The following is a 24,460-nucleotide window of genomic DNA, read 5'->3' on the forward strand; positions in this document are numbered from 1 at the left end:
CGCTATTTCAGAAACCCTGTAGAAATTAGGTCAGTGTCTGCCGGTGCCCTCTGTGTTCTGCTTTGGCATTCAGGATCAGTCTAGCTTGTGTTGAAGCTGCAGAACCAGACTGACTCTCCTTCTGTTGGCCTTATCTGGCTCCACAAACATGCACCTGCTGTCAGCTACTGTCCTGTTTATGACTTTTTAGAGCATTGATAGTTATCTCATTCAACTTAATGACAAATGTTTGGTTAAAAATATCTACTTTCACAGTGCGCTATTCATTTGCATTGACCATGCAGCAGTAAGAACTGTAACGCTAAAGGTAGAATGCCACCTAATTTCCAAAATTCCTGCATAATTCAGTGCGTGAGACGTTAACTGAGTGATTCAGAGAGGTTTGTCTCTACAGTGGTAGTGATAGGAACCAGGGGTCGTCATGACTACAACACAAATATATTTGAGGCTGGTTCATCCCTTCTGATGATGGCTATAGACTACTTGGCCTGAGGTACACATATGGGCCCAATCCCATTCCTTATTTTTACCCCTACCCCTTGTTTTCGAGTGTCTCCTTGCCCCTTGGAACTAAGTTATGGGGCAGTGTTTGAAATCTTCCTCTATGAAATGGGACGCTCAAATAAAAAGCAGCTACCAGTGCTGCTCTGTAGGCGACCCTGCCAGTCTGCAGTGACAGCAGAGGAGGGTAAAGTTCAGCTCCTCACTGCTGGGCTTTATTTATTATCACCCACCCCTAATTCTTCTTTGATGATGATGCTGAAGTCAGATATTTGTTAGGTTCTTATTCAAATTTTCCCATTCCACCTTAAATGGAGCAGCAGTTACATTCAGGCAGTTCAGGCGTCAGAACTGCTGGACTATTTAAGGTGGAACTGGAAAGTTAGCAAGCTAGCTACTGGGACTTTAGCATGCTATTAGCGATTTTTTTAATGCTTTTTATAAAAAAAAAGGATCATAATACATTGAAACAACATTAAACTAAGATCATACAGTGATTATTGTTATTTTTAACAGAAAATTCTCACATTCGGTGGTTTCTTTGTTCAGCCTTCTTCAAAATCTTGCCGATTTTTCTTTTTTTCTCATAACACTTTGTTTGGAGTCTCTGAAAAACCAGAGTCACATAGCCCTAACACTTCACCCTCCCCCCTCTATCTAAAAAAGAATCAGGACACCCTACCCCTAGACGTGAACATACAAAATTTATGGCTAAGAGCTAAGTGGTAGGGGCGAGTGGTGACCATCACCCTGCGAAGAAAGCTCATTTCCACCACTTGTGTCTGCAAACTCATTCGTTCAGTCGTTTCCCAAAGCTCATGTCCATAAGTGATGTTGGGAGACGAGACGGTGTGTGGAGACAGTCCATCTTAGAAAAGATCATTTTAGTGGATTATGGTGCAGTCGTGTTTCCTGACTCAAGGTGCAGAGACAGTTTACTACCTTTCTTTCTGAGAGTGTTCAGGCCCTTCAAATACTGTAGTTAGAAAACTGAGCTCTTACACTGACGTTGTGAAGCCAGACTGAATGACTTTGCTGTAATCTAATTGGGTTGCCATTGTTGCCACTGGTGAGGATCCGAAAGCATGGAACAGTTTATTTCAAATGTATTTATTTATCTTTATTTTCAAATCCATGACCTTTACAGAATGTTCAGAGCGTATCGAATTGTGAGCTCATGTGCTCGAATTAGAGCCCTTTTTTTGTTGGAGGAGAACCTCCTCTAATGCTCCCTGTCAGATTGAATCAGAGTCTGAAGGAAACATGTTTTTCTCCTGCATCCTCTCCACCTCGCTCTCTCTCTCTCTCTCTCTCTCTCAGATCTTTCCCATCACGAGCCCCCAGACGCTCTCTGACTTACATTAGCATTTTAGCACGTTGTGTTACACTGATGCAGTACACGGATCCCACAAAGTCTTTTCTCATCAGTAGGACGATGTGCCGCCATGTTAGTTTGTCAGAAAAATGTCTTTTCACTTTTTCTGGACCCAGCTCACACCAGCTGCATGAGTTAGCCCAGTTAGCAATAAAGCTGCATCATGGCTGGTGGAGTTTTATATGGAATGTTGATGATGGTGAAATCGTGACGGATCTGGAAAAAAAAAAGTGTTTTAGGCCAAAATGTTTTCAGAATGACACACTACGGAGTTGCTGAGCTAGATTTGAGGCTGCCTCGTCCCTCCTGGCGATAGTGTTTCTGGACCCAGCTAACACCAGCTACAGGAGTTAGCCCAGTTAGCAAAAAAGCTACACCAGAGCTTTGGGTGTACCCAAAGTCCTAACAGATAGCATTCGCAAAACCTGGAAATGGCATCCCGAAGCCATGATGTTTACATTTCATCAGCATAACACTATACAGCGTAACACCTCCAGACGTCTTACCTTAAATACTGCATCAGCGTATACATCGCAGGAGCAGTACACATACAATCCACGAGAATCATAGAATTGTTTGGTCTGGAAGGGTCAGCAAAATTCCATTTCTACCATTAGCTACACTATCAAACAACATTGTGATCACAAAAGTGAATAACAGTTGTGTGTCTAGTTTATTGAGGTTAATCCAGTTACCAGGTTCCTTCTTTATAATGTTTTTGCCCTCTCAGTCACGTCAAACAGGGCATCCTTGGTAATTTAATGGTTTATCAGGGCTGCCAGCAGGGCCAGCAGGACCGGCTTGGTCATACTAGTCACGGTCGACCAGTTAAACCAGCAAATTCTAACAAAAACATATCCTATTCTGGTTCATCCAGCTACCAGCTAGCCTGGTCTTGAGAAAGCAAATTAACAGTCTCAGTCTCGGTCCACATAATTTAATCTTGGTCTTGTTTCGGTCCACATCATTTGGTCTTGTCTCAGTCTCCACATCAATTGCACTCAGTCTTGTCTTGGTCTCCACATCCTGTGGCCTTGGTCTTGGTCTAGATCTTGTCTCAGTCTCAAAATCAGTTGGTTTCGGTCTTGTCTCCATCTGGACATTATTTGGACTTGGTCTGGTCTCGGTCTCGACATCATTTGCACTCTGTCTTGTCTCAGCATCATTTGGTTTCCATCTTGTCTCGCTCTCCACATTTGGTCTTTGTCTGGTCTCTGTGTCCACATTATGTGAGCTTGTTCTTGTCTTTGTCTCAACATCATGTGCACTCAGTCTCGTCTTGATCCTCACTTCGTTTGGTCTTGGTCTTAGTCTCGTTCTTCAGTCTGTCTCAACATCATTTGATCTTAGTCTTGTCTCTGTGTCGATATCATTTGGCCTCTGTGTAAAATATGCATGAAGCTTCCTTTACTGTCATCGATTAGCAATTAGCACTTATTTTAGATTTGTTTAATAAAAGTAATGATAAAATGTGACTGATGTGTGACGTATCTTCCTATTTATCTGTTTAAATATCAAATAAATGCAATGGCAGCATTAATAAATCACATTATTAATACAACCCCACTTTCAATGAAGTTAGGACGTTGTGTAAAACATAAATAAAAACTGAATACAATGATTTGCAAATCCTTTTCAACCTATATTCAATTGAATACACTACAAAGACAAGATATTTAATGTTCAATCAGATCAACCTTTTGCAAATATTCACTCATTTTGAATTTGATGCCTGCAACACGTTCCAAAGAAGTTGGGACAGGGGCGTGTTTACCACTGTGTTACATCACCTTTCCTTTTAACAACACTCAATAAGCGTTTGGGAGCTGAGGACACTAATTGTTGAAGCTTTGTAGGTGGAATTCTTTCTCATTCTTGCTTGATGTAGAGCTTCAGTTGCTCAACAGTCCGGGGTCTCCGTTGTTGTATTTTGCGCTTCATAATGCGCCACACATTTTCAATGGGAGACAGGTCTGGACTGCAGGCAGGCCAGTCTAGTACCCGCACTCTTTTACTATGAAGCCACGGTGTTGTAACACGTGCAGAATGTGGCTTGGCATTGTCTTGCTGAAATAAGCAGGACGTCCCTGAAAAAGACGTTGCTTGGATGGCAGCATATGTTGCTCCAAAGCCTGTATGTACCTTTCAGCATTAATGGTGCCTTCACAGATGTGCAAGTTACTTATGTAATGGGCACTAACACACCCCCACACCATCAGAGATGCTGGCTTTTGAACTTTGCGCTAATATCAGTCCGGACAGTCCTTTTCCTCTTTGGCCCGGAGGGCACGACGTCCATGATTTCCAAAAACAATTTGAAATGTGGACTCGTCAGACCACAGGACACTTTTCCACTTTGTGTCAGTCCATCTCAGATGAGCTCGGGCCCAGAGAAGCCAGCAGCGTTTCTGGGTGGTGTTGATATATGGCTTTCGCTTTGCATGCCAGAGTTTTAACTTGCACTTGTAGACGGAGCGACGGACTGTGTTCACTGACAGTGGTTTTCTGAAGTGTTCCTGAGCCCATGTGGGAATATCCGTTACAGAATGATGTCGGTTTTTAATGCAGTGCCACCTGAGGGATCGAAGGTCACGAGCATTCAATGTTGGTTTTCTGCCTTGCCGGTTACTTGCAGAGAATTCTCCAGATTCTCTGAATCTTTTGATGATATTATGGACTGTAGATGATGAAATACCTAAATTCCTTGCAGTTGCACGTTGAGAAACGTTGTTCTTAAACTGTTGGACTATTTGCTCACGCAGTTGTTCACAAAGTGGTGAACCTCGCCCCATCCTTGCTTGTGAACGACTGAGCCTTTCAGGGATGTTCCCTTTATACCCAATCATGACACTCACCTGTTTCCAATTAACCTGTTCACCTGTGGAATGTTCCAAACAGGTGTTTTTTGAGCGTTCCTTAACTTTCCCAGTCTTTTGTTGCCCCTGTCCCAACATCTTTGGAACGTGTTGCAGGCATCAAATTCAAAATTATTGAATATTTGCAAAAAACAATAAAGTTTATCCGTTTGAACATTAAATATCTTGTCTTTGTAGTGTATTCAGTTGAATATAGGTTGAAAAGGATTTGCAAATCATCGTATTCTGTTTTTATTTATGTTTTACACAATGTCCCAACTTCATTGGAATTGGGGTTGTAGAAAAATACAGATAAAATGAAATAAATAGCCACTTTTTTGCTCTTTTAATACGGTTAAGTGTGTATTCTTCTGCCCCAGTGTGTATTCTTCCTCCTTTGTCTCATTCCTTTCTTCTCTCTCACATAAAGCTGAGATGGATTGAGCTAATGGGCTTTGGCTAAGTAGCAGTTACAGGAATGTGCACCGTGCATGTGTGTCTCCTCTGCTTTAATTGAAATGCATCTTCAGTATCCTACACATGCATGATGAACGCCTCCATTTAGCACTTCCAGCTTCAGAAAGGTGATGGACCTCATTTAGGCCAACGATTTATGGACTGTGCTTAGCTCATGCCTTCAGTAATGGCTATCTCTCTCACTCTCTCTCTCCCATTACCCCTCAGCCTCTCTCTTTTCTCTCTCATGTGTCTCCTTTACTATGCGCCAGCAATATCTCAATTCATTTCCCTTCATTTCATTTGGCCATCTTAATGGACAAGGGAATGGGGAAATGGAAGCCATTACTGAGCTCTGGACTTTCATTATTCTCTCTCTCTCTCTCTCTCTCTCCTTGCCCAAATTCTCTGCTGTAGGTCTCTAATGGTGAATGCTAATGAACAGAGACATCTTTAACAAAAAGACTTTGAACCACAGAAAACGGTCTTCTGTTAACTAGAATAGACGATGTTGTTCGGCGTTTGTGTCTGTTTGTGATGGACGCTGTTCCCTCTGTGGAGGCATGTTTTGGCTGATCGACTACATTTGTGATGAAGTGGCAGGACAATTGAGTAAACTTGACTTAATTTCACTGTAAAACTTTAAAAAGTTAAGAATTTTCTGTGCTCTACTGTTTTCTATCACTGTGTAAAAGATGCACAACTTTATTCCGAGTACAGTTAAAAACACTTTGCAAAAACACACTGCAAATAAAGAAAACTTCGGAAACGTACAGAGCCCTGCTGGGCACATCCCATATAAATAGAAATAATGTGTGGCCACGCCTTATTAATGCATGAGAACCAGATCCTAATGCATGGATCAAGACCATGTCTTATTAAGCCATGGCTACACATTAGGATCTCGTTTCCATGTCTTACTAACCTGTGGTCACACATAAGGATCTCGTTCCCACACCTTACTAAGTCATTGCCACAAATTTACTATCTTGTTCCTATGCCTTACTAAGATGTGGCCACACATTAAGATCTCATTCCCACTGCTTACTAAGTAGTGGCCCCGCGTTAGGATCTCGTTTCCATGCCTTACTAAGCTGTGGTCACACATAAGGATCTCGTTCCCACACCTTACTAAGTCATTGCCACAAATTTATTATCTTCTTCCCATGACTTACTAAGATGTGGCCACACATTAGGATCTTGTTCCCACGCCTTACTACGATGTGGTCATACATTAGGATCTAATTTCCACGCCTGATTAAGTCATGGCCATGACTTAATTATCTTGTTCCCATGCCTTACTAAGTTGTGGCCATGCATTAGGATCTTCCTCCTGCACCTTATTAAGTTGTGAACACGATTTAATTATCTTATTCCCATGCTTTTAAGTCACGGCCACAACACCAAATATTCTCATGAGAAACTGTAGAACAGACTCAGTTTATATCACAATACCTACATTTAGAGCCGTTTATTCATTCAGCCAAATGAGAAACTGTAGAACTGACTCAGTTTATATCACAATACCTACATTTAGAGCCAGTTATTCATTCAGCCTAATGAGAAACTGTAGAACAGACTCAGTTTATATCATAACACCTACATTTAGAGTCAGTTATTCATTCAGCCTAATGAGAAACTGTAGAACAGACTCAGTTTATATCACAATACCTACATTTAGAGCCAGTTATTCATTCAGCCTAATGAGAAACTGTAGAACAGACTCAGTTTATATCACAATACCTACATTTAGAGCCAGTTATTCATTCAGCCTAATGAGAAACTGTAGAACTGACTCAGTTTATATCACAATACCTACATTTAGAGCCAGTTATTCATTCAGCCTAATGAGAAACTGTAGAACAGACTTAGTTTATATCATAACACCTACATTTAGAGTCAGTTATTCATTCAGCCTAATGAGAAACTGTAGAACAGACTCAGTTTATATCACAATACCTACATTTAGAGCCAGTTATTCATTCAGCCTAATGAGAAACTGTAGAACAGACTCAGTTTATATCACAATACCTACATTTAGAGCCGTTTATTCATTCAGCCTAATGAGAAACTGTAGAACAGACTCAGTTTATATCATAACACCTACATTTAGAGTCAGTTATTCATTCAGCCTAATGAGAAACTGTAGAACAGACTCAGTTTATATCACAATACCTACATTTAGAGCCAGTTATTCATTCAGCCTAATGAGAAACTGTAGAACAGACTCAGTTTATATCACAATACCTACATTTAGAGCCAGTTATTCATTCAGCCTAATGAGAAACTGTAGAACAGACTTAGTTTATATCACAATACCTACATTTAGAGTCAGTAATTCATTCAACCTAATGAGAAACTGTAGAACAGACTCAGTTTATATCACAATACCTACATTTAGAGCCAGTTATTCATTCAGCCTAATGAGAAACAGTAGAACAGACTCAGTTTATATCACAATACCTACGTTTAGAGTCAGTTATTCATTCAGCCTAATGAGAAACTGTAGAACAGACTCAGTTTATATCACAATACCTACATTTAGAGCCAGTTATTCATTCAGCCTAATGAGAAACTGTAGAACAGACTCAGTTTATATCACAATACCTACATTTAGAGTCAGTTATTCATTCAGCCTAATGAGAAACTATAGAACAGACTCAGTTTATATCACAATACCTACATTTAGAGTCAGTTATTCATTCAGCCTAATGAGAAACTATAGAACAGACTCAGTTTATATCACAATACCTACATTTAGAGCCAGTTATTCATTCAGCCTAATGAGAAACTGTAGAACAGACTCAGTTTATATCACAATACCTACATTTAGAGCCGGTTATTCATTCAACTTAATGAGAAACTGTAGAACAGTCTCAGTTCATATCACAATACCTACATTTAGAGCCAGTTATTCATTCAGCCTAATGAGAAACTGTAGAACAGACTCAGTTTATATCACAATACCTACATTTAGAGCCAGTTATTCATTCAGCCTAATGAGAAACTGTAGAACAGACTCAGTTTATATCACAATACCTACATTTAGAGCCAGTTATTCATTCAGCCTAATGAGAAACTGTAGAACAGACTCAGTTTATATCACAATACCTACGTTTAGAGTCAGTTATTCATTCAGCCTAATGAGAAACTATAGAACAGACTCAGTTTATATCCCAATACCTACATTTAGGGCCAGTTATTCATTCAGCCTAATGAGAAACTGTAGAACAGACTCGGTTTATATCATAACACCTACATTTAGAGTCAGTTATTCATTCAGCCTAATGAGAAACTGTAGAACAGACTCAGTTTATATCACAGTACCTACATTTAGAGCCAGTTATTCATTCAGCCTAATGAGAAACTGTAGAACTGACTCAGTTTATATCACAATACCTACATTTAGAGCCAGTTATTCATTCAGCCTAATGAGAAACTGTAGAACAGACTTAGTTTATATCATAACACCTACATTTAGAGTCAGTTATTCATTCAGCCTAATGAGAAACTGTAGAACAGACTCAGTTTATATCACAATACCTACATTTAGAGCCAGTTATTCATTCAGCCTAATGAGAAACTGTAGAACAGACTCAGTTTATATCACAATACCTACATTTAGAGCCAGTTATTCATTCAGCCTAATGAGAAACTGTAGAACAGACTTAGTTTATATCATAACACCTACATTTAGAGCCAGTTATTCATTCAGCCTAATGAGAAACTGTAGAACAGACTCAGTTTATATCACAATACCTACATTTAGAGCCAGTTATTCATTCAGCCTAATGAGAAACTGTAGAACAGACTCAGTTTATATCACAATACCTACATTTAGAGCCAGTTATTCATTCAGCCTAATGAGAAACTGTAGAACTGACTCAGTTTATATCACAATACCTACATTTAGAGCCAGTTATTCATTCAGCCTAATGAGAAACTGTAGAACAGACTTAGTTTATATCATAACACCTACATTTAGAGTCAGTTATTCATTCAGCCTAATGAGAAACTGTAGAACAGACTCAGTTTATATCACAATACCTACATTTAGAGCCAGTTATTCATTCAGCCTAATGAGAAACTGTAGAACAGACTCAGTTTATATCACAATACCTACATTTAGAGCCGTTTATTCATTCAGCCTAATGAGAAACTGTAGAACAGACTCAGTTTATATCATAACACCTACATTTAGAGTCAGTTATTCATTCAGCCTAATGAGAAACTGTAGAACAGACTCAGTTTATATCACAATACCTACATTTAGAGCCAGTTATTCATTCAGCCTAATGAGAAACTGTAGAACAGACTCAGTTTATATCACAATACCTACATTTAGAGCCAGTTATTCATTCAGCCTAATGAGAAACTGTAGAACAGACTTAGTTTATATCACAATACCTACATTTAGAGTCAGTAATTCATTCAACCTAATGAGAAACTGTAGAACAGACTCAGTTTATATCACAATACCTACGTTTAGAGTCAGTTCTTCATTCAGCCTAATGAGAAACTGTAGAACAGACTTAGTTTATATCACAATACCTACATTTAGAGTCAGTAATTCATTCAGCCTAATGAGAAACTGTAGAACAGACTTAGTTTATATCACAATACCTATATTTAGAGTCAGTAATTCATTCAACCTAATGAGAAACTGTAGAACAGACTCAGTTTATATCACAATACCTACATTTAGAGCCAGTTATTCATTCAGCCTAATGAGAAACTGTAGAACAGACTCAGTTTATATCACAATACCTACAGTTAGAGTCGGTTATTCATTCAGCCTAATGAGAAACTGTAGAACAGACTTAGTTTATATCACAATACCTACATTTAGAGTCGGTTATTCATTCAGCCTAATGAGAAACTGTAGAACAGACTCAGTTTATATCACAATACCTACATTTAGAGTCGGTTATTCATTCAGCCTAATGAGAAACTGTAGAACAGACTCAGTTTATATCCCAATACCTACATTTAGAGTCAGTTATTCATTCAGCCTAATGAGAAACTATAGAACAGACTCAGTTTATATCACAATACCTACATTTAGAGTCAGTTATTCATTCAGCCTAATGAGAAACTATAGAACAGACTCAGTTTATATCACAATACCTACATTTAGAGCCAGTTATTCATTCAGCCTAATGAGAAACTGTAGAACAGACTCAGTTTATATCACAATACCTACATTTAGAGCCGGTTATTCATTCAACTTAATGAGAAACTGTAGAACAGTCTCAGTTCATATCACAATACCTACATTTAGAGCCAGTTATTCATTCAGCCTAATGAGAAACTGTAGAACAGACTCAGTTTATATCACAATACCTACATTTAGAGCCAGTTATTCATTCAGCCTAATGAGAAACTGTAGAACAGACTCAGTTTATATCACAATACCTACGTTTAGAGTCAGTTATTCATTCAACCTAATGAGAAACTATAGAACAGACTCAGTTTATATCCCAATACCTACATTTAGGGCCAGTTATTCATTCAGCCTAATGAGAAACTGTAGAACAGACTCAGTTTACAGTGTATTATAAATTTAAATATTTTGTATGTGTTTGAAATACATCACTATTAAGATTGATTGCATGTAGTTTTTCTGTCATGTAATCAAGCTAGTCTGTAATTGTAGAACCACAAAGTGCTTCTTTGTGGTAAGTGGAGCTGTTGAAATGGAAAATCAGTGTAGATACAGGGTAGGTTGTCCGTGAGGGTCTTCCCTTCATGTAGAACTGATGTACATGTTAGAATCAAATAATTTTAACACATTATGTTTTTCAATGTGTAAATTTGAGCCACACTCTGTTGAGTCAGTTTGGAAAATGTTCAAAACCGACTTACTCGTAGCTTCCTGCCCTGAAATCTCTCCCCCAGAACCGCCCCCCAGCCTGTAGCGTCCAGCAGAGTGATCAGTGACCCGCCCTGCGGTCTGGCAGAGTGCCAGGGCCGTCCCTACAGTCTCACACTCACTCAACTCCCCGTCTCACTGCTCTGGCCTGCATCACTCTCTCTCGCTCTCTGCTGGAGGGTTGCCAGATCCTCTTCATTTTCACTCTCCTCGAATCTGCTCCCTTTCCAAAAGTCCTTGGCTAGAATGTCTCCTGCTGCACACTAAAACATCCCAGAGGAACACTTTCATGGAAAGAGTGTCACATTCCTCCACCGTACACACACACATATATAAAGACCCTTTCCATGTGGGCAGTCAGATTGTAAATCTAGTCCGCATATATATGTGTGTGTGTGTGTGTGTGTGTGTGTGTGTGTGTGTGTGTGTGTGCGCGTGTGTGCGTGGGTGTGTGTGTGTGTGTGTTGACTAGTTTGCTTTGATATTATCATTATTTGTCAGCAGCCTTTCTCCACCTCAGGAAGATAATCTGTGACTGTGTCAGCAAAGTGAGTAAAGCAGCTTCAGCTCCATCTCCCCCTAGTCTTCTGTAGGAGCCTCAGAAACCTGCCAAAGAAGTAGAAATGAAGGATAAACCCAGATCACACCAACCCCAACAGTCCCCAGCAAACTCTAACAAATGCCATTGAACACCAACCAACAACATTAAACACCCTTATTGTCCAGCAAACATCATCAAATGCCAACAGACGTCATCAAACACCACCAAACACCAACAAACGTCATCAGACATCAAGCACCATCATTGTCCAACAAACATCAAACAACAACAAATTGAAACAAACACCAACTAACACATCAAACACCGACAAACACCATCAGATACCATTATTGTCCAATTAACGTCATTTAATCCTAACAAACGTCATCAAGCCCTAGCAAACATTAACAAGCACCAGGGAATGTCATCACCAACAGTCACCATCAAACACCAACACAAACATCATCATTGTCCATCAAGCATCATCAAATGTTAACAAATATCAGACACCAGCAAACACCAACAAACCTCATCAAACACCAATAAACTTCACCAAATACCATCAAACACAAACACCACCAAAATACTAATATTCTCCATTATATATATAAACCAAGGGAACCAGTGGTGGTAAAACATTCAAACTCTCACAGCAGCTCAGTGTTTGAGTTTGTAGGAGGATGCACGGTTGGTGTAATCTGGGCTAAATACTGTTGTTATGGTGGGTTTTCCAGGATATTTGCCTGTAGCAGTAGTTCTGTCTTAATCAAACATAGTTTGGTAACAGAACCACCTGCAGGTCTGGAGATGTTCTAGAGGTGTTTTGTTTATTGACTGACTAATGAAGAATACTGAATCAGTTATGAAAGAGGAAGTACATGTGGGAAGTGCAGCAGTGGCAAAAATGTGTCATGGGTCAAGCAATGAAGCTTAAAGGAGAAGCCTGTTACTCCTGAAACAGACCATTTATACCACAACAGCTGGACAGTCATTCTACACTTTGCTTTTGATTATTAAAAAAAACACAAATTACAAAAGCACCATTCACAACTGTGCAAAATAATGAAACACTAAACGTTTCTTATGGTGATGCAAGTTTGTTGTGACAGCAGCAAATTACTACTTCACACCATTACTACTTCACATATTACACACACAGCTCTGGATTTGAGACCAAACACCACATCGGAAGCATTTTTAGCTAAATTCCACCAGTTTCCACCAAGATTTTCTGCATAATTCAGTGGTTGAGGTGTAAACAGTTATTCAGAGTGGTTTGGTGTGAAATGGTTCAGATGTGGTGGAGATAGGAACCAGAGGTTGCCGTGACTAAACACAAATATAGACATTTTATTTACTGTCAAAACCACCAGTGAACCTACACGAGTCTTCTGAGTTTATATGGAATGTTGATGATGGGAAATAGTGGAAAATCTGAAATAATATATTTTCTTGGGCTGACTATTTTGCTTCACAAACGCATTTAATTTGAAAACCTTCTCAAAACTATTTAATTAATAATTTTCTCTGAGGGAGCTTTTTTAGGGAGTTGGACGTCTCATTCCTATCACCACCACTGTGCACAATTCTGACTCGGTAAATTTCTCTAGAAAAGAGCTTTCCACTCCAAAACTGAGTGAGTGAATGATTCTGTTTACATCTTAAATTATACATATTTCAAAAATTATGGAAAAGTTGCTTCCTTTCCATTTAGGAGAACAGGGTTCAAGCCCAGCTCAGGAAAGTGCATGCTGGGCTTCTAGTGCTATGTTTCAGTAATATCAGAGAATTTGTAGAGATTAGGCATACACTCTGTAATGTCTTCCGGTTTTCTCAAACACTAGAGGGCGCACCAATGCAAGTCCAAAATGAATTGGGTTAAGATAGAGCATTTGAGCAAAATCGTAGTGTATAAATAAATTAAATATTTCAATATGGGTCATTTTCTGAAGACAGAGAAGCATAAAACATTTTGATACTGCTTTTATATTTTTAAGAACTTTTTAATTAAAGTTATAGAAGCTAAAACAGTGCCTCATGACGCATTCATGATGTCAGTGAGAGCAAAAAGCCAAGGAATCACCAACCAATCAGCACTCAGTAGCAGTAATGATAAGCAATCAGCACTTAGTAGCAGTAATGTTAAGTAATTAGCACTTAGTAGCAGTAATGTTAACAAATCAGCACTCAGTAGCAGTAATACTAAGCAATCAGCACTTAGTAGCAGTAATGTTAACAAATCAGCACTCAGTAGCAGTAATACTAAGCAATCAGCACTCAGTAGCAGTATTGCTAAGCAATTAGCACTCAGTAGCGCTAATGTTAAGCAATCAGCACTCAGTAGCGCTAATGTGAAGCAATCAGCAATTAGTAGCAGTAATGTTAACAAATCAGCACTCAGTAGCAGTAATACTAACTAATCAGCACTCAGTAGCAGTAATGCTAAGCAATCAGCACTCCGTAACAGTAATACTAAGCAATCAGCACTTAGTAGCAGTAATGTTAACAAATCAGCATTTATAGCAGTAATACTAAGCAATCAGCACTCAGTAGCAGTAATACTAAGCAATCAGCACTCAGTAGCAGTAATGCTAAGCAATCAGCACTCAGTAGCACTAATGCTAAGCAATCAGCACTAGTAGCAGTAATGTTTAGCAATCAGCACTCAGTAGCAATAACACTAAGCAATCAGCACTCAATAGCAGTAATGCTAAGCAATCAGCACTAGTAGCAGTAATGTTTAGCAATCAGCACTCAGTAGTAGTAATGCTAAGCAATCAGCACTCAGTAGCAGTAATGCTAAGCAAACAGCACTCAGTAGCTGTAATGCTAAGCAAACAGCACTCAGTAGCAGTAATGCTAAGCAATCAGCACTAGTAGCAGTAATGTTTAGCAATCAGCACTCAGTAGCAGTAATGCTAAGCAATCAGCACTCAGTAGCAGTAATGCTAAGCAAACAGCACTCAGTAGCTGTAATGCTAACCAGTGCACACTCAGTAGCTGTAATGCTAACAGGTCAGCACTCAGTAGCAGTAATATTAGCATCCTGCTGCTCAAAACTTGTTTGCTGTAGAAAAAAGGAAACATACAGGTGAATTTTCTTTTCTTTTTTAGTCAAACACTTCTTTCTGCTTTCTATAATTAAAGGAAAATTCTAGGCAAGTGATTAGAAACTATTTCATCTTTTCATTTTCAGCTGTTTAGGTCCATTTAGTTCCATTGATTGAGGCCCTCTGCTGTTTTGCAGTCCAGTTTCTCATATAATGGGGGAAATAGAAATAGGCCAGGCTCCTCATACACCATCTCTGGTTAGATAATTATGTCACTCTGTTCTGTCATTGCAACCCTTAGTGATGTGTTTATCTTAGAAAATCATATAGCACTAAAAATCTGATTTATCACGCAGTCCTGGGTTAAAGTAAAACCTGGTGAGATTATTTGCGAGCTGTAAAATGCTAACATGAGTTTGAGTAACAGTACCCAAGCTTCTCTTCCTGCCGTTGGCTGTGAATGTTTGCAATATGTCATTTATTTCTTTCTGCTGGTGGAATATATTTGAGCTGGAAGCTCTCTTCACATACAACACCAAGAGTGATCGCTGTTGACAAACGCCATCCATCCACACACACACACACACACACACACACACACACACACACACACACACACTGAAGGTCTCATGCTTCACTGGGTTTGACATTCTCATCCATTAGTGCATGTAGGTGAGATGAGGTCCGGCGCCACAGGCAACCTCGCAAGGAGAAGTGGAAGATACTCCGAGTCCGCGCTGCCTCGAGAACTGGCACAAATGTCAAGCGTCCTACCACAGCGCTGTTGAAAATAGCAAAGGTCAAAGTGCAAGAGCCTTTGACATTGTGCATTCTTCCTGTTTACCCATCAGCCCAAAAATACACACAACAGAGACAACATGTACCTTCAGAAACGGCCGATTAAATACAAGTTATTGATTTCTTAGGAGATGCTGTGAGGAGATTACAGATAAGATAATCCCTCTGCATAAGGAAGGAGGAAGTCAGAATGAAGAAACAGGAGTTTTTAAGATTAAGTCACCCTTATTAGTCTAACAACAGGGAAATTTCACCTTCTCATTTTAATCCATCCATACAGTCAAACACCACATAAACACTAGTGAATGCACACACATTAGTGGGCAGTGAGTACATTTGCCGGGAGTGGTGGGAAGCCCTATCCACAGCGCCCAGGGAGTAGTTAGGGGTTAGGTGTTTTGCTCAAGGGCACTTCAGTCATGTGCCGTCGGCTCAGGGGATCAAGCCGATGACCTTCCAGTCACTAGACTGGTTCCCTAACCTGCAGCCCATGACTGCCCCCCACCTTTAATCTTGTTTCCAAAACAAGGTTAAAAGCTACAGAGAAAATGGGGCTCCTAACAACCACCTGGAAGACCTGGTAGACACCAACACTGCCCTATCAGATATACAGCACTTAAAGCTTTGATGCTCTCGAATAACATATCTTGTTCACCAAGTGCATTAAAGTGCATACTGCATTTAAGTGCCAGTATCGGTGCCAATGCTGTATCTGTATCAGTGCAACACTAACAGATTCTGCATTTAAGTGCCAGTATCAGTGCCAATGCTGTATCTGTATCGGAGCAAGACTAGCAGATACTACATTTAAGTGCCAGTATCAGTGCCAATGCTGTATCTGTATCAGAGCAAGACTAGCAGATACTACATTTAAGTGCCAGTATCAGTGCCAATGCTGTATCTGTATCGGAGCAAGACTAACAGATATCGCATTAATGTACCAGAATCGGTGCTGATGCTGATACAGTATCGGTGCAACACTAACGGAAATTGTTCAGAATTTGTCTGAATGCACATTCCTGTTAAAAAAAACTCCACCAAGCCGCCTCTGGCTGTGTTACATCACACCGTCCTCTCTCTGTATGTGTACGTTCTTACATACAGGTGCACATACATGTACAAACAAGCACTGTATGTAAACATATGCATTCATATACATATATATATATACGCACACACTCACACACACGTGTGATTAGCTGAGTTCACTGCTGTGTAACGGGGGCCTGTGGGGTTTAACCTACTTAGAACAGCATTTAAAAATGTATGAGTGAGATTTGAGCGCTGTGCACGGCACAATAAGGAATCCACACTTGCTTTGATCTCCGTCTCTCTCCCTCCCTCCCTCCCTTGCTCTCTCGCTCTCTATGCTTTTCTTCTCCCCCTCCTCCTCTGAGCTAAAACTTGAAATGGAACCCTACAGACTTTCCCTATGCCTTCTGGGAGATTTATAATCCATATTGCACATGGGAGGAGATCTGAATGAGATTTATCTGCTCGAAATTTCATATCTGTTTTGCGGAGGCGTTTTGGGGGGAGGGGTAAACTAGATTAGCGAAAGATAGATGGAAGATGGAAGGATGCTAATATAAACAGATGGACCGACGGAAGGAGAGATGGATGGTAGGATTTTTGGCACACAGGCTGGTACACAAACACACACGGTGGTATTTCAGGACAGTGCAAAAGTCAGAGACCACCCTTCATTTGGTTAAACAGCTGCTAAGTGCAGTTTGTTTGTTTTTCAGGAAAAAATCAGAAAACATGTTCAAGAGAAAATTACACAGAAGCCTCAACTAAATACACTTTCATCTTGCTTTCAGGTTTGCAAAGAAAAGTTCAGTCTTAGAAGCTTTTTGATGATTTTCTGAAGTGATCAAACACATTCAGTGGTGTTGAGGTCTGGACTCTGGAGTGGTCAGTCCGTTGTTCAGCTTCTTTGTTTGGTGTGTCCGTCTCCTTTTCTCGGTGAGGTTCTTCTTGAACAGCTACGCATCCTTTCAGACCCATAGCACTGAGTCGTCTTCTCACAGTGGAAGAGTGGACAAAAACATTATCAATTGTAAGTTGGGGTCTAAAGTCCATCCTAAACCTCACGTTGAGATTAGTTAGTGTAAAACTAGCAACACACTGAATTTTGGTTGCACCACAGGCACTTACAGTACATCTTCAGTACATTCAGTGGTGTCCTCAAAACATCCATCTCTCATAGTGCTGTTGTCGGAAGAAAACCTTGTATCTCCACAACAGCAACTTTACAGGAGAAGGAAAAAGCATACTTTACTTTTCATTTCAGACTTTTTCTCCCCAAAGTCATTTTCAGTCATTTGTTTCAGTCCATTCAATGTGCAATTTACATACAATGTAACAGGTAAGAGGTATTTTTTACATTAAAAACTGAAAAACATCAAAAACAGAGATACAAGGTTTTCTTCCAACAGCAGCGATATACGTGTTTATTCTGCTGCTGGAATTCTTCCGTTGTTCAAACTGGGTTCATGTGCACAATATTTTAACGGCACTTTATCAATGAACGATCGTTACCGTTAGCAAAGCTGCGACTAATGTAATTGAACACACACACACTAGGGGGCAGTAAGTACACTTGCCCTGAGCGATGGGCAGCTCTAATCACAGCACTCAGGGAGCAGTTGGGGGTTAGGTGTCTTGCTCAAGGGCGGTTCAGTCACGTACTGTCACCTCAGGGGATTAAACCAGCAACCTTCCAGTCACAAGGCTGGTTCCCCAGCCTCCAGCCCACGACTGCCCCCATGTTAGCTGTGTTAGTTATATTTTATTAGTAATCTGTGTTATATATTGTATGATAATAAGGTCAACGTCACACAACCTGAGCATGATGGAGCTGCTCTCCTCTCTTATTACTCTGAACGCAGTCGACTTGTGTACTGCAACAGAGTTGCCCACTTGTTTTGGAACGACCCTGTAAAAGATATCTCGGAGCCAGAAACAAAGTAGGACTCAGGGCTCTGTTCCTGTCTGTGAATGGAGCCCCTTTCCATCTCCAATCGACGAAAAAGTGTAATCCATCTTGCAGAAGGGGTTGCACCTCAAACTGAGGCGCGTTTTGTTTTCTTGCAAGTTTTACCATTGATCAAATCGACCAGTCATTTTCACTGATTTCTTTAAGGCAGAATTCACAGCTGCTATAGGACATGTGTATAACTAAAAGCTGATCTTTGGTGCAAACAGTTAAGTTCTAGTAGCTCGTAAACTTGAACATATTTGCAGTTTATGTCCAAACTAGGCTACAGTCGAGCTGGTGCAACTAGCTGCTGATGTAAAAGGCCATACGTCTCACTTATGATTAGATCACTCTGTTAATTCCAGGTATAAACAAGGCTTCAGAAACATTTTCACCCAGTGCTCACAAAGCAGTAGAGCTGTTTAATTCCCCAGTGTTCAGATATGAATAGATACTTTTTTCTTCTGTAATGTTCAAAGAGCTTCTTCGAACCTTCCTGCTCATCCATTTCTACACAAACTCGCCCTAATGAGAGTCTCTGGCAGCCGCTGTATGTGAGGAACACAGGGGAACTCCTGGGCTGTGTTTTCCCACGCTGTCAGCTCGCTAACACACTGGAGAACAACTTGCACTCTAAAAACCTGCACTCTCCTTTCTGTCTCTCTCCATATCTCATTACTCTTCCACCTCGCGTTCACTGCCACAGCAGATTCAGCGGAGGAGATTCAGAGAAGGGACCATCAGGGCTGCTATGTTGTTGCTGCATTTCTCTCTTAAAGGTGCACTTACCTAGTCAGAGTTTGGTGAGGCCACCACATTCTAAATTAAACACTATATTAAAGTAGAGCGAGTTTGTTGAGCAGCTTTATGATGATCCGGTGCAGATAAACATGATCTCGACATGATCTCAACATGACTGCTGGTTTGCCACCCCGCCCTGTGCTCTGACTCTGCTCAGGAGAACCAAACTCTTCATTTCCTTCATGATCGGAGCTGAAACACAGATTTAAAACGAAAACAGTGAACAATATTTTTCACGCAGCGTTTTGGAAAACAGCATGAAGCTTTTCTGTCAGCTTCTTATTCAGATTTTCCATTGCACCTTAAATGATGCTGTAGTTACAGGTTCACGCAGGTTAACTGTTCTGGTAACTCTGCAGCATTTAAGGTGGAACGGAGGATTAGAATAAGAAAGTGGCCTCGTGGAACGATAACTAATAATCCAGATGCTCAGGGATGAAAACCCCACTTTAAACCTGATTATCTGGCTACATTTACGACATTTGGCTGACGCTCTTCTCCAGAGCGACTTACAATTTGATCATTTTACATAGGTAGGCCAAGGCAGTGTTAGGAGTCTTGCCCAAGGACTCTTATTGGTATAGTGTAGGGTGTTTGCCCAGGTGGGGATTGAACCCCAGTCTACAGTATAGAAGGCAGAGGTGTTAACCACTACACTATCCCAACCAACCAGCTTAAGTGCCTAAGAGTGGTTTATTTTCATATGACTACAGAAATGATTTTCTTAGAACTTCACTCTGAGTTTCTCCCTTCAGCGGCCTTATCATGTGAAATGTGAATCCTGTTGGTAACGTGCTGAAACATTAATCATCTCTAATAGTTTGTCAAGCTGCCTGATCTTACTTGGAATCTGTGAATTTATCATCATATCACTATAATATCTGTAGCTACACACAAAAATGGGTGAACTATATTTGTGATGGTTTAACATCTGCTGTATCCGTTTATCACAGACTCCTTAAAGTGAATGTGAGAAGTCGACTTCATTGATTCCACAGCAGGAGTCGAGAGTCCAGAGAAACCGCGTTCTGCATCACTAGTTTAGAATGAAAAGTAGCCTGTCTAGAAGATTTAGCAAGTTAGCGTTATATTTCATGACCTTTGACTTCCTTAACTCTCTCCAGCTCTGGAAAGCCACGTTGATGTTCATATTCAGTGTCCAGTTCACTATCCAGGATGAGTGCTACTAAGTTTGCTAGCATGCTAGCAAGATAAGCTTTAATTAGCTCATACATTCAGTTGTTAGGTATTTGTTAATGTTCTTAAACATGTCCTTTAAAAAATCACACTTTTCACTGTTTGTTTTATTGTTTGCTAAACATAGCCTAACTAGCCAAATAGCTGGTTAGCAATGCTATGTGGTAAGATAACTGGCTAGCCTGTGTCTACATTATCTGTCTACATTATCTGTCAGTTGATGAAATGACTTAAAATTTTGTACCTATTAGTTTTATGTGGGCAGTCATGGGCTGGAGGTTAGGGAACCAGTCTCGTGACCGGAAGGTCACCAGTTCGATCCCCAGAGCCGACAGCACATGACTGAGGTGTCTTTGAGCAAGACTTTGTCCTTGTGTTTCTTGCTTAACTCATTTTTTAACGTCAGGCACAGACTGAATACTTTCCTGCTGGTCCAGATGGCTAATTAGCACAATCAGTTGTCCATCCATTCATCCATTTTCTAAGCCGCTTCTCCCTCAGGGTTGCAGGGGGGTGCTGGAGCCAATCCCAGCAGTCATCAGGCGGAAGGCAGGATACACCCTGGACAGGTCGCCAGTCCATCGCAGGGTGATAAGTTGTTAAAGAAATAAAAGCTACCGAGAGCAGGCCATGCAGCCTAGATTAATCTGTGTCTGAGGATTATAACTAAACAAATTTGGTGAAAATCGGTTGAGTAATAAAGAAGTTGTGGCCGATTTAATCCTGAGACTCATCATCTCTCAGTACAAGTGAGTTTGTTCACAAGTGGATCTTGACCTCTCCAACATAGTGGATGCACAGACGTATCGCCTCAGATAGAGAACAAAAGACAACACAGTATCTAAGTATGGATATCTCTGAGCAGGAGGCACTGGTAGGAATTTGAAAAGCAGGCTGATGATGTCAATTGGAAAATCATATCATGCTGGTGGTGGAACTGGCAATTTGATGATTTACTGACCAAAAAAATGTGAGAATTCCTATTTAACACTGATCAAAACATCATCTTCCTCTCTTTCTTTTAGGGACTGACAGTTATGCTGCCGCCAGCTAATCTAGGAGCATCATGTGACCTCCAGTGTTCGTCCTCCCTTCTCCTCCTCTCCCTCCAGCTCTGATCTGATCTGGTCCATTTCCGGCACTCAGGAGAAGTGTTAACTGGCCTGGATACACAACAGAAGCAGCCTGGACACGTTTTTTGCTGTTTTCTCAGTCTTGGGAAACGTGAATTTTCACTTGACTTGTGTCTTAAACATTATTTTGGTTTTAAAACCTGGATTGCGTGACCGTTTTACGTTACCCGCTCATCTGACCACACATAAACAGGCCCAAATTCATCCACTATACAAGGAATATAAGGAATATTAAGTACTTTTTCCCACTGGACCGTCTTAGGACCTCACCATGGAGATGTAGAAGTTTGTGTGACCGCGGATTACCGTGTCCGAGTGGCCATGTCTGGTAATGGAAAGCCTCTGCCGGGGTCCGGCGGGGTCGGAGCTCCTTTGGGGGCATTCCCCATGCCCCCGTACCCATATTTTTTCCCCCACATGCTGGGGAGCCTGTCACCGACCGCCCTGCCTGGGCTTCCTGTGAGCGTATACAGCACGCCGTCACCAGCCAGTGAGTAACTCAACGTCTACTGTGACCTTAGGCTTGGCTTAGTGAGGGCTAGATTTATTATCAGTGCTAATAAAATCATGCTGTATTGTTATATGAAGTATTTATGGCGCAGCCCTTGTTGAAACAAGGGGAGAAACTGTGGGAAGTTCAGATTTAAAATTTTCAATCCATTTGTGTTGCATCAAGATACTTTATCGTGAAGATATTTTATCATGATTTGAATTTGACCGGTCTTTATATACTCTTAAACACGTAGACTTGAACTTGTCCGCACAGGATGTAAAACAAATGTCAATGAATTGACATGATTTTGCATACAAATTAAAAGGTAAATCGAAAGTATGGTAAAATAACCGTGATATCTCAGTGCCTTTCAATGGTTAAGAGTTGTACTTTCTCACTGGCTGTAATGTGAAAGATAACAAACTTTTCTTTGGAAATGAATTTGTGGTGGTCGTTCATGTTGCTAGTTATCGCAGTGTTATAGTTTGATGTTGCTATTTGTAAAGTTCTTAATGTTGCCATTTAATAGTTATAGCAATAGTTATGCCTAGTTATAGAACGAGCTGTTTGCTAGGTTCTAGAATGATGTTGCTATTTTTTAAATTCTTATCATTGCTAGTTGCTAGTAGCTGTCACATATGCATGTTATAGTTTGCTAGTTGAATGATTATGAGTTGCTAGTTGAAGGTACCTAGCAGTAACACATAATATTTGCAATAGTTGATCATTGAACTGTTGCTTGAACTAGCTTGCAAGTTAAGTTGCAGACTACCGTGTAAGTGACTTGCTAGTTGCTGTTGCTGTTTGTAAATTTCTTAATGTTGCTAGTCGCTAGTCATAGCAATGTTATAGTTTTCTAATTGAACCATTGCTAGTTGCTTGTAATTGCTAGTTGAAGGCACTAGTGTTAACATATAAGCTATAGTATTTGCTATAGTTGCTCATTGAACTGTTGCTGGAAGTGGCTTGCCTATTTAAGCTGCAAATTAACTTATAAAGGACACGCTAGTTGCAAGTTTGATGTTGCTATTTGTAAAGTTCTTAATGTTGCTAGTTGCTAGTCATAGCAATGTTATAGTTTTCTAATTGAACCATTGCAAATCGCTTGTAGTTGGTCATTGAAATGGTACATAATCTATAGTAACTGTTATGGTTGCTCATGAACTACTAGCTTGGTAGTTAAGCTGCAGACTAACTTATGGTTTGCTAATTTACAGTGGGGCAAAAAAGTATTTAGTCAGCCACTGATTGTGCAAGTTCTCCTACTTAGAAAGATGAGAGAGGTCTGTAATTTTCATCATAGGTGCACTTCAACTATGAGAGACAATATGAGAAAAAAAAATCCAGGAAATCACATTGTAGAATTTTTAAAGAATTTATTTGTAAATTATGGTGGAAAATAAGTATTTGGTCAATAACAAAAGTTCAACTCAATACTCTGTAACATAACCTTTGTTGGCAATGACAGAGGTCAAACGTTTCCTGCAAGTCTTGACCAGGTTTGCACACACTGTAGCTGGTATTTTGGCCCATTCCTCCTGCAGATCTCCTCTAGAGCAGTGATGTTTTGGGGCTGTTGCTGGGCAACACGGACTTTCAACTCCCTCCGCAAATTTTCTATGAGGTTGAGGTCTGGAGACTGGCTAGGCCACTCCAGGACCTTGAAATGCTTTTTACGGAGCCACTCCTTCGTTGCCCAAGCAGTATGTTTGGGATCATTGTTATGCTGGAAGACCCAGCCACGTTCCATCTTCAATGCTTTCACTGATGGAAGGAGGTTTTGGCTTAAAATCTCACGATACATGGCCCCGTTCATTCTTCACTTAACACAGATCAGTCGTCCTGTCCCCTTTGCAGAAAAACAACCCCAAAGCTGGTCCTATCCTCTTCTGGATCATTCATATGCTCTCTGGCAAACTTCAGATGGGCCTGGACATGTACTGGCTTAAGCAGGGGGACACGCCTGGCACTGCAGGATTCGAGTCCCTCTTGGCTAGCCTTTGTTACTTTGGTCCCAGCTCTCTGCAGGTCATTCTTCAGATCCCTCCATGTAGTTCTGGGATTTTTGTTCACCGTTCTCATGATCATTTTGACCCCATGGGATGAGATCTTGCGTGGGCCCCAGATCGAGGGAGATTATCAATGGTCTTGTATGTCTTCCATTTTCTTACAATTGCTCCCACAGTTGATTTATTCACACCAACCTGCTTGCCTGTTGTAGATTCACTCTTCCCAGCCTGGTGCAGGTCTACAATTTTCTTCCTGGTGTCCTTCGACAGCTCTTTGGTCTTGGACATGGTTGAGTTTGGAGTGTGACTGTTTGAGGCTGTGGACAGGTGTCTTTTATACAGATAACGAGGTCAAACAAGTGCCATTAATACAGGTAATGAGTGGAGGACACAAGA

General features: G+C 40.4%; 1 protein-coding gene across 2 annotated transcripts in view; it reads left to right on the plus strand.

Moving 5' to 3' along the window:
- rarab (retinoic acid receptor, alpha b) overlaps positions 1-24,460 on the plus strand; it is a 205,870-nt gene that overhangs the window by 54,881 nt on the left and 126,529 nt on the right. The window contains exon 3 of one of the 2 annotated variants that reach the window (XM_037544785.1): positions 21,455-22,052. The exons of the other annotated variant lie outside the window; for it this stretch is intronic. Coding sequence (XP_037400682.1) covers positions 21,884-22,052 — 169 coding nt within the window. The 5' untranslated portion in view covers positions 21,455-21,883. The remainder of the gene's footprint in view (positions 1-21,454; positions 22,053-24,460) is intronic. 2 annotated transcript variants of the gene reach the window in all.

Source organism: Pygocentrus nattereri, chromosome 14 (genome assembly GCF_015220715.1).
Source record: "Pygocentrus nattereri isolate fPygNat1 chromosome 14, fPygNat1.pri, whole genome shotgun sequence".
NCBI classification, from domain to species: Eukaryota; Metazoa; Chordata; class Actinopteri; order Characiformes; family Serrasalmidae; genus Pygocentrus; species Pygocentrus nattereri.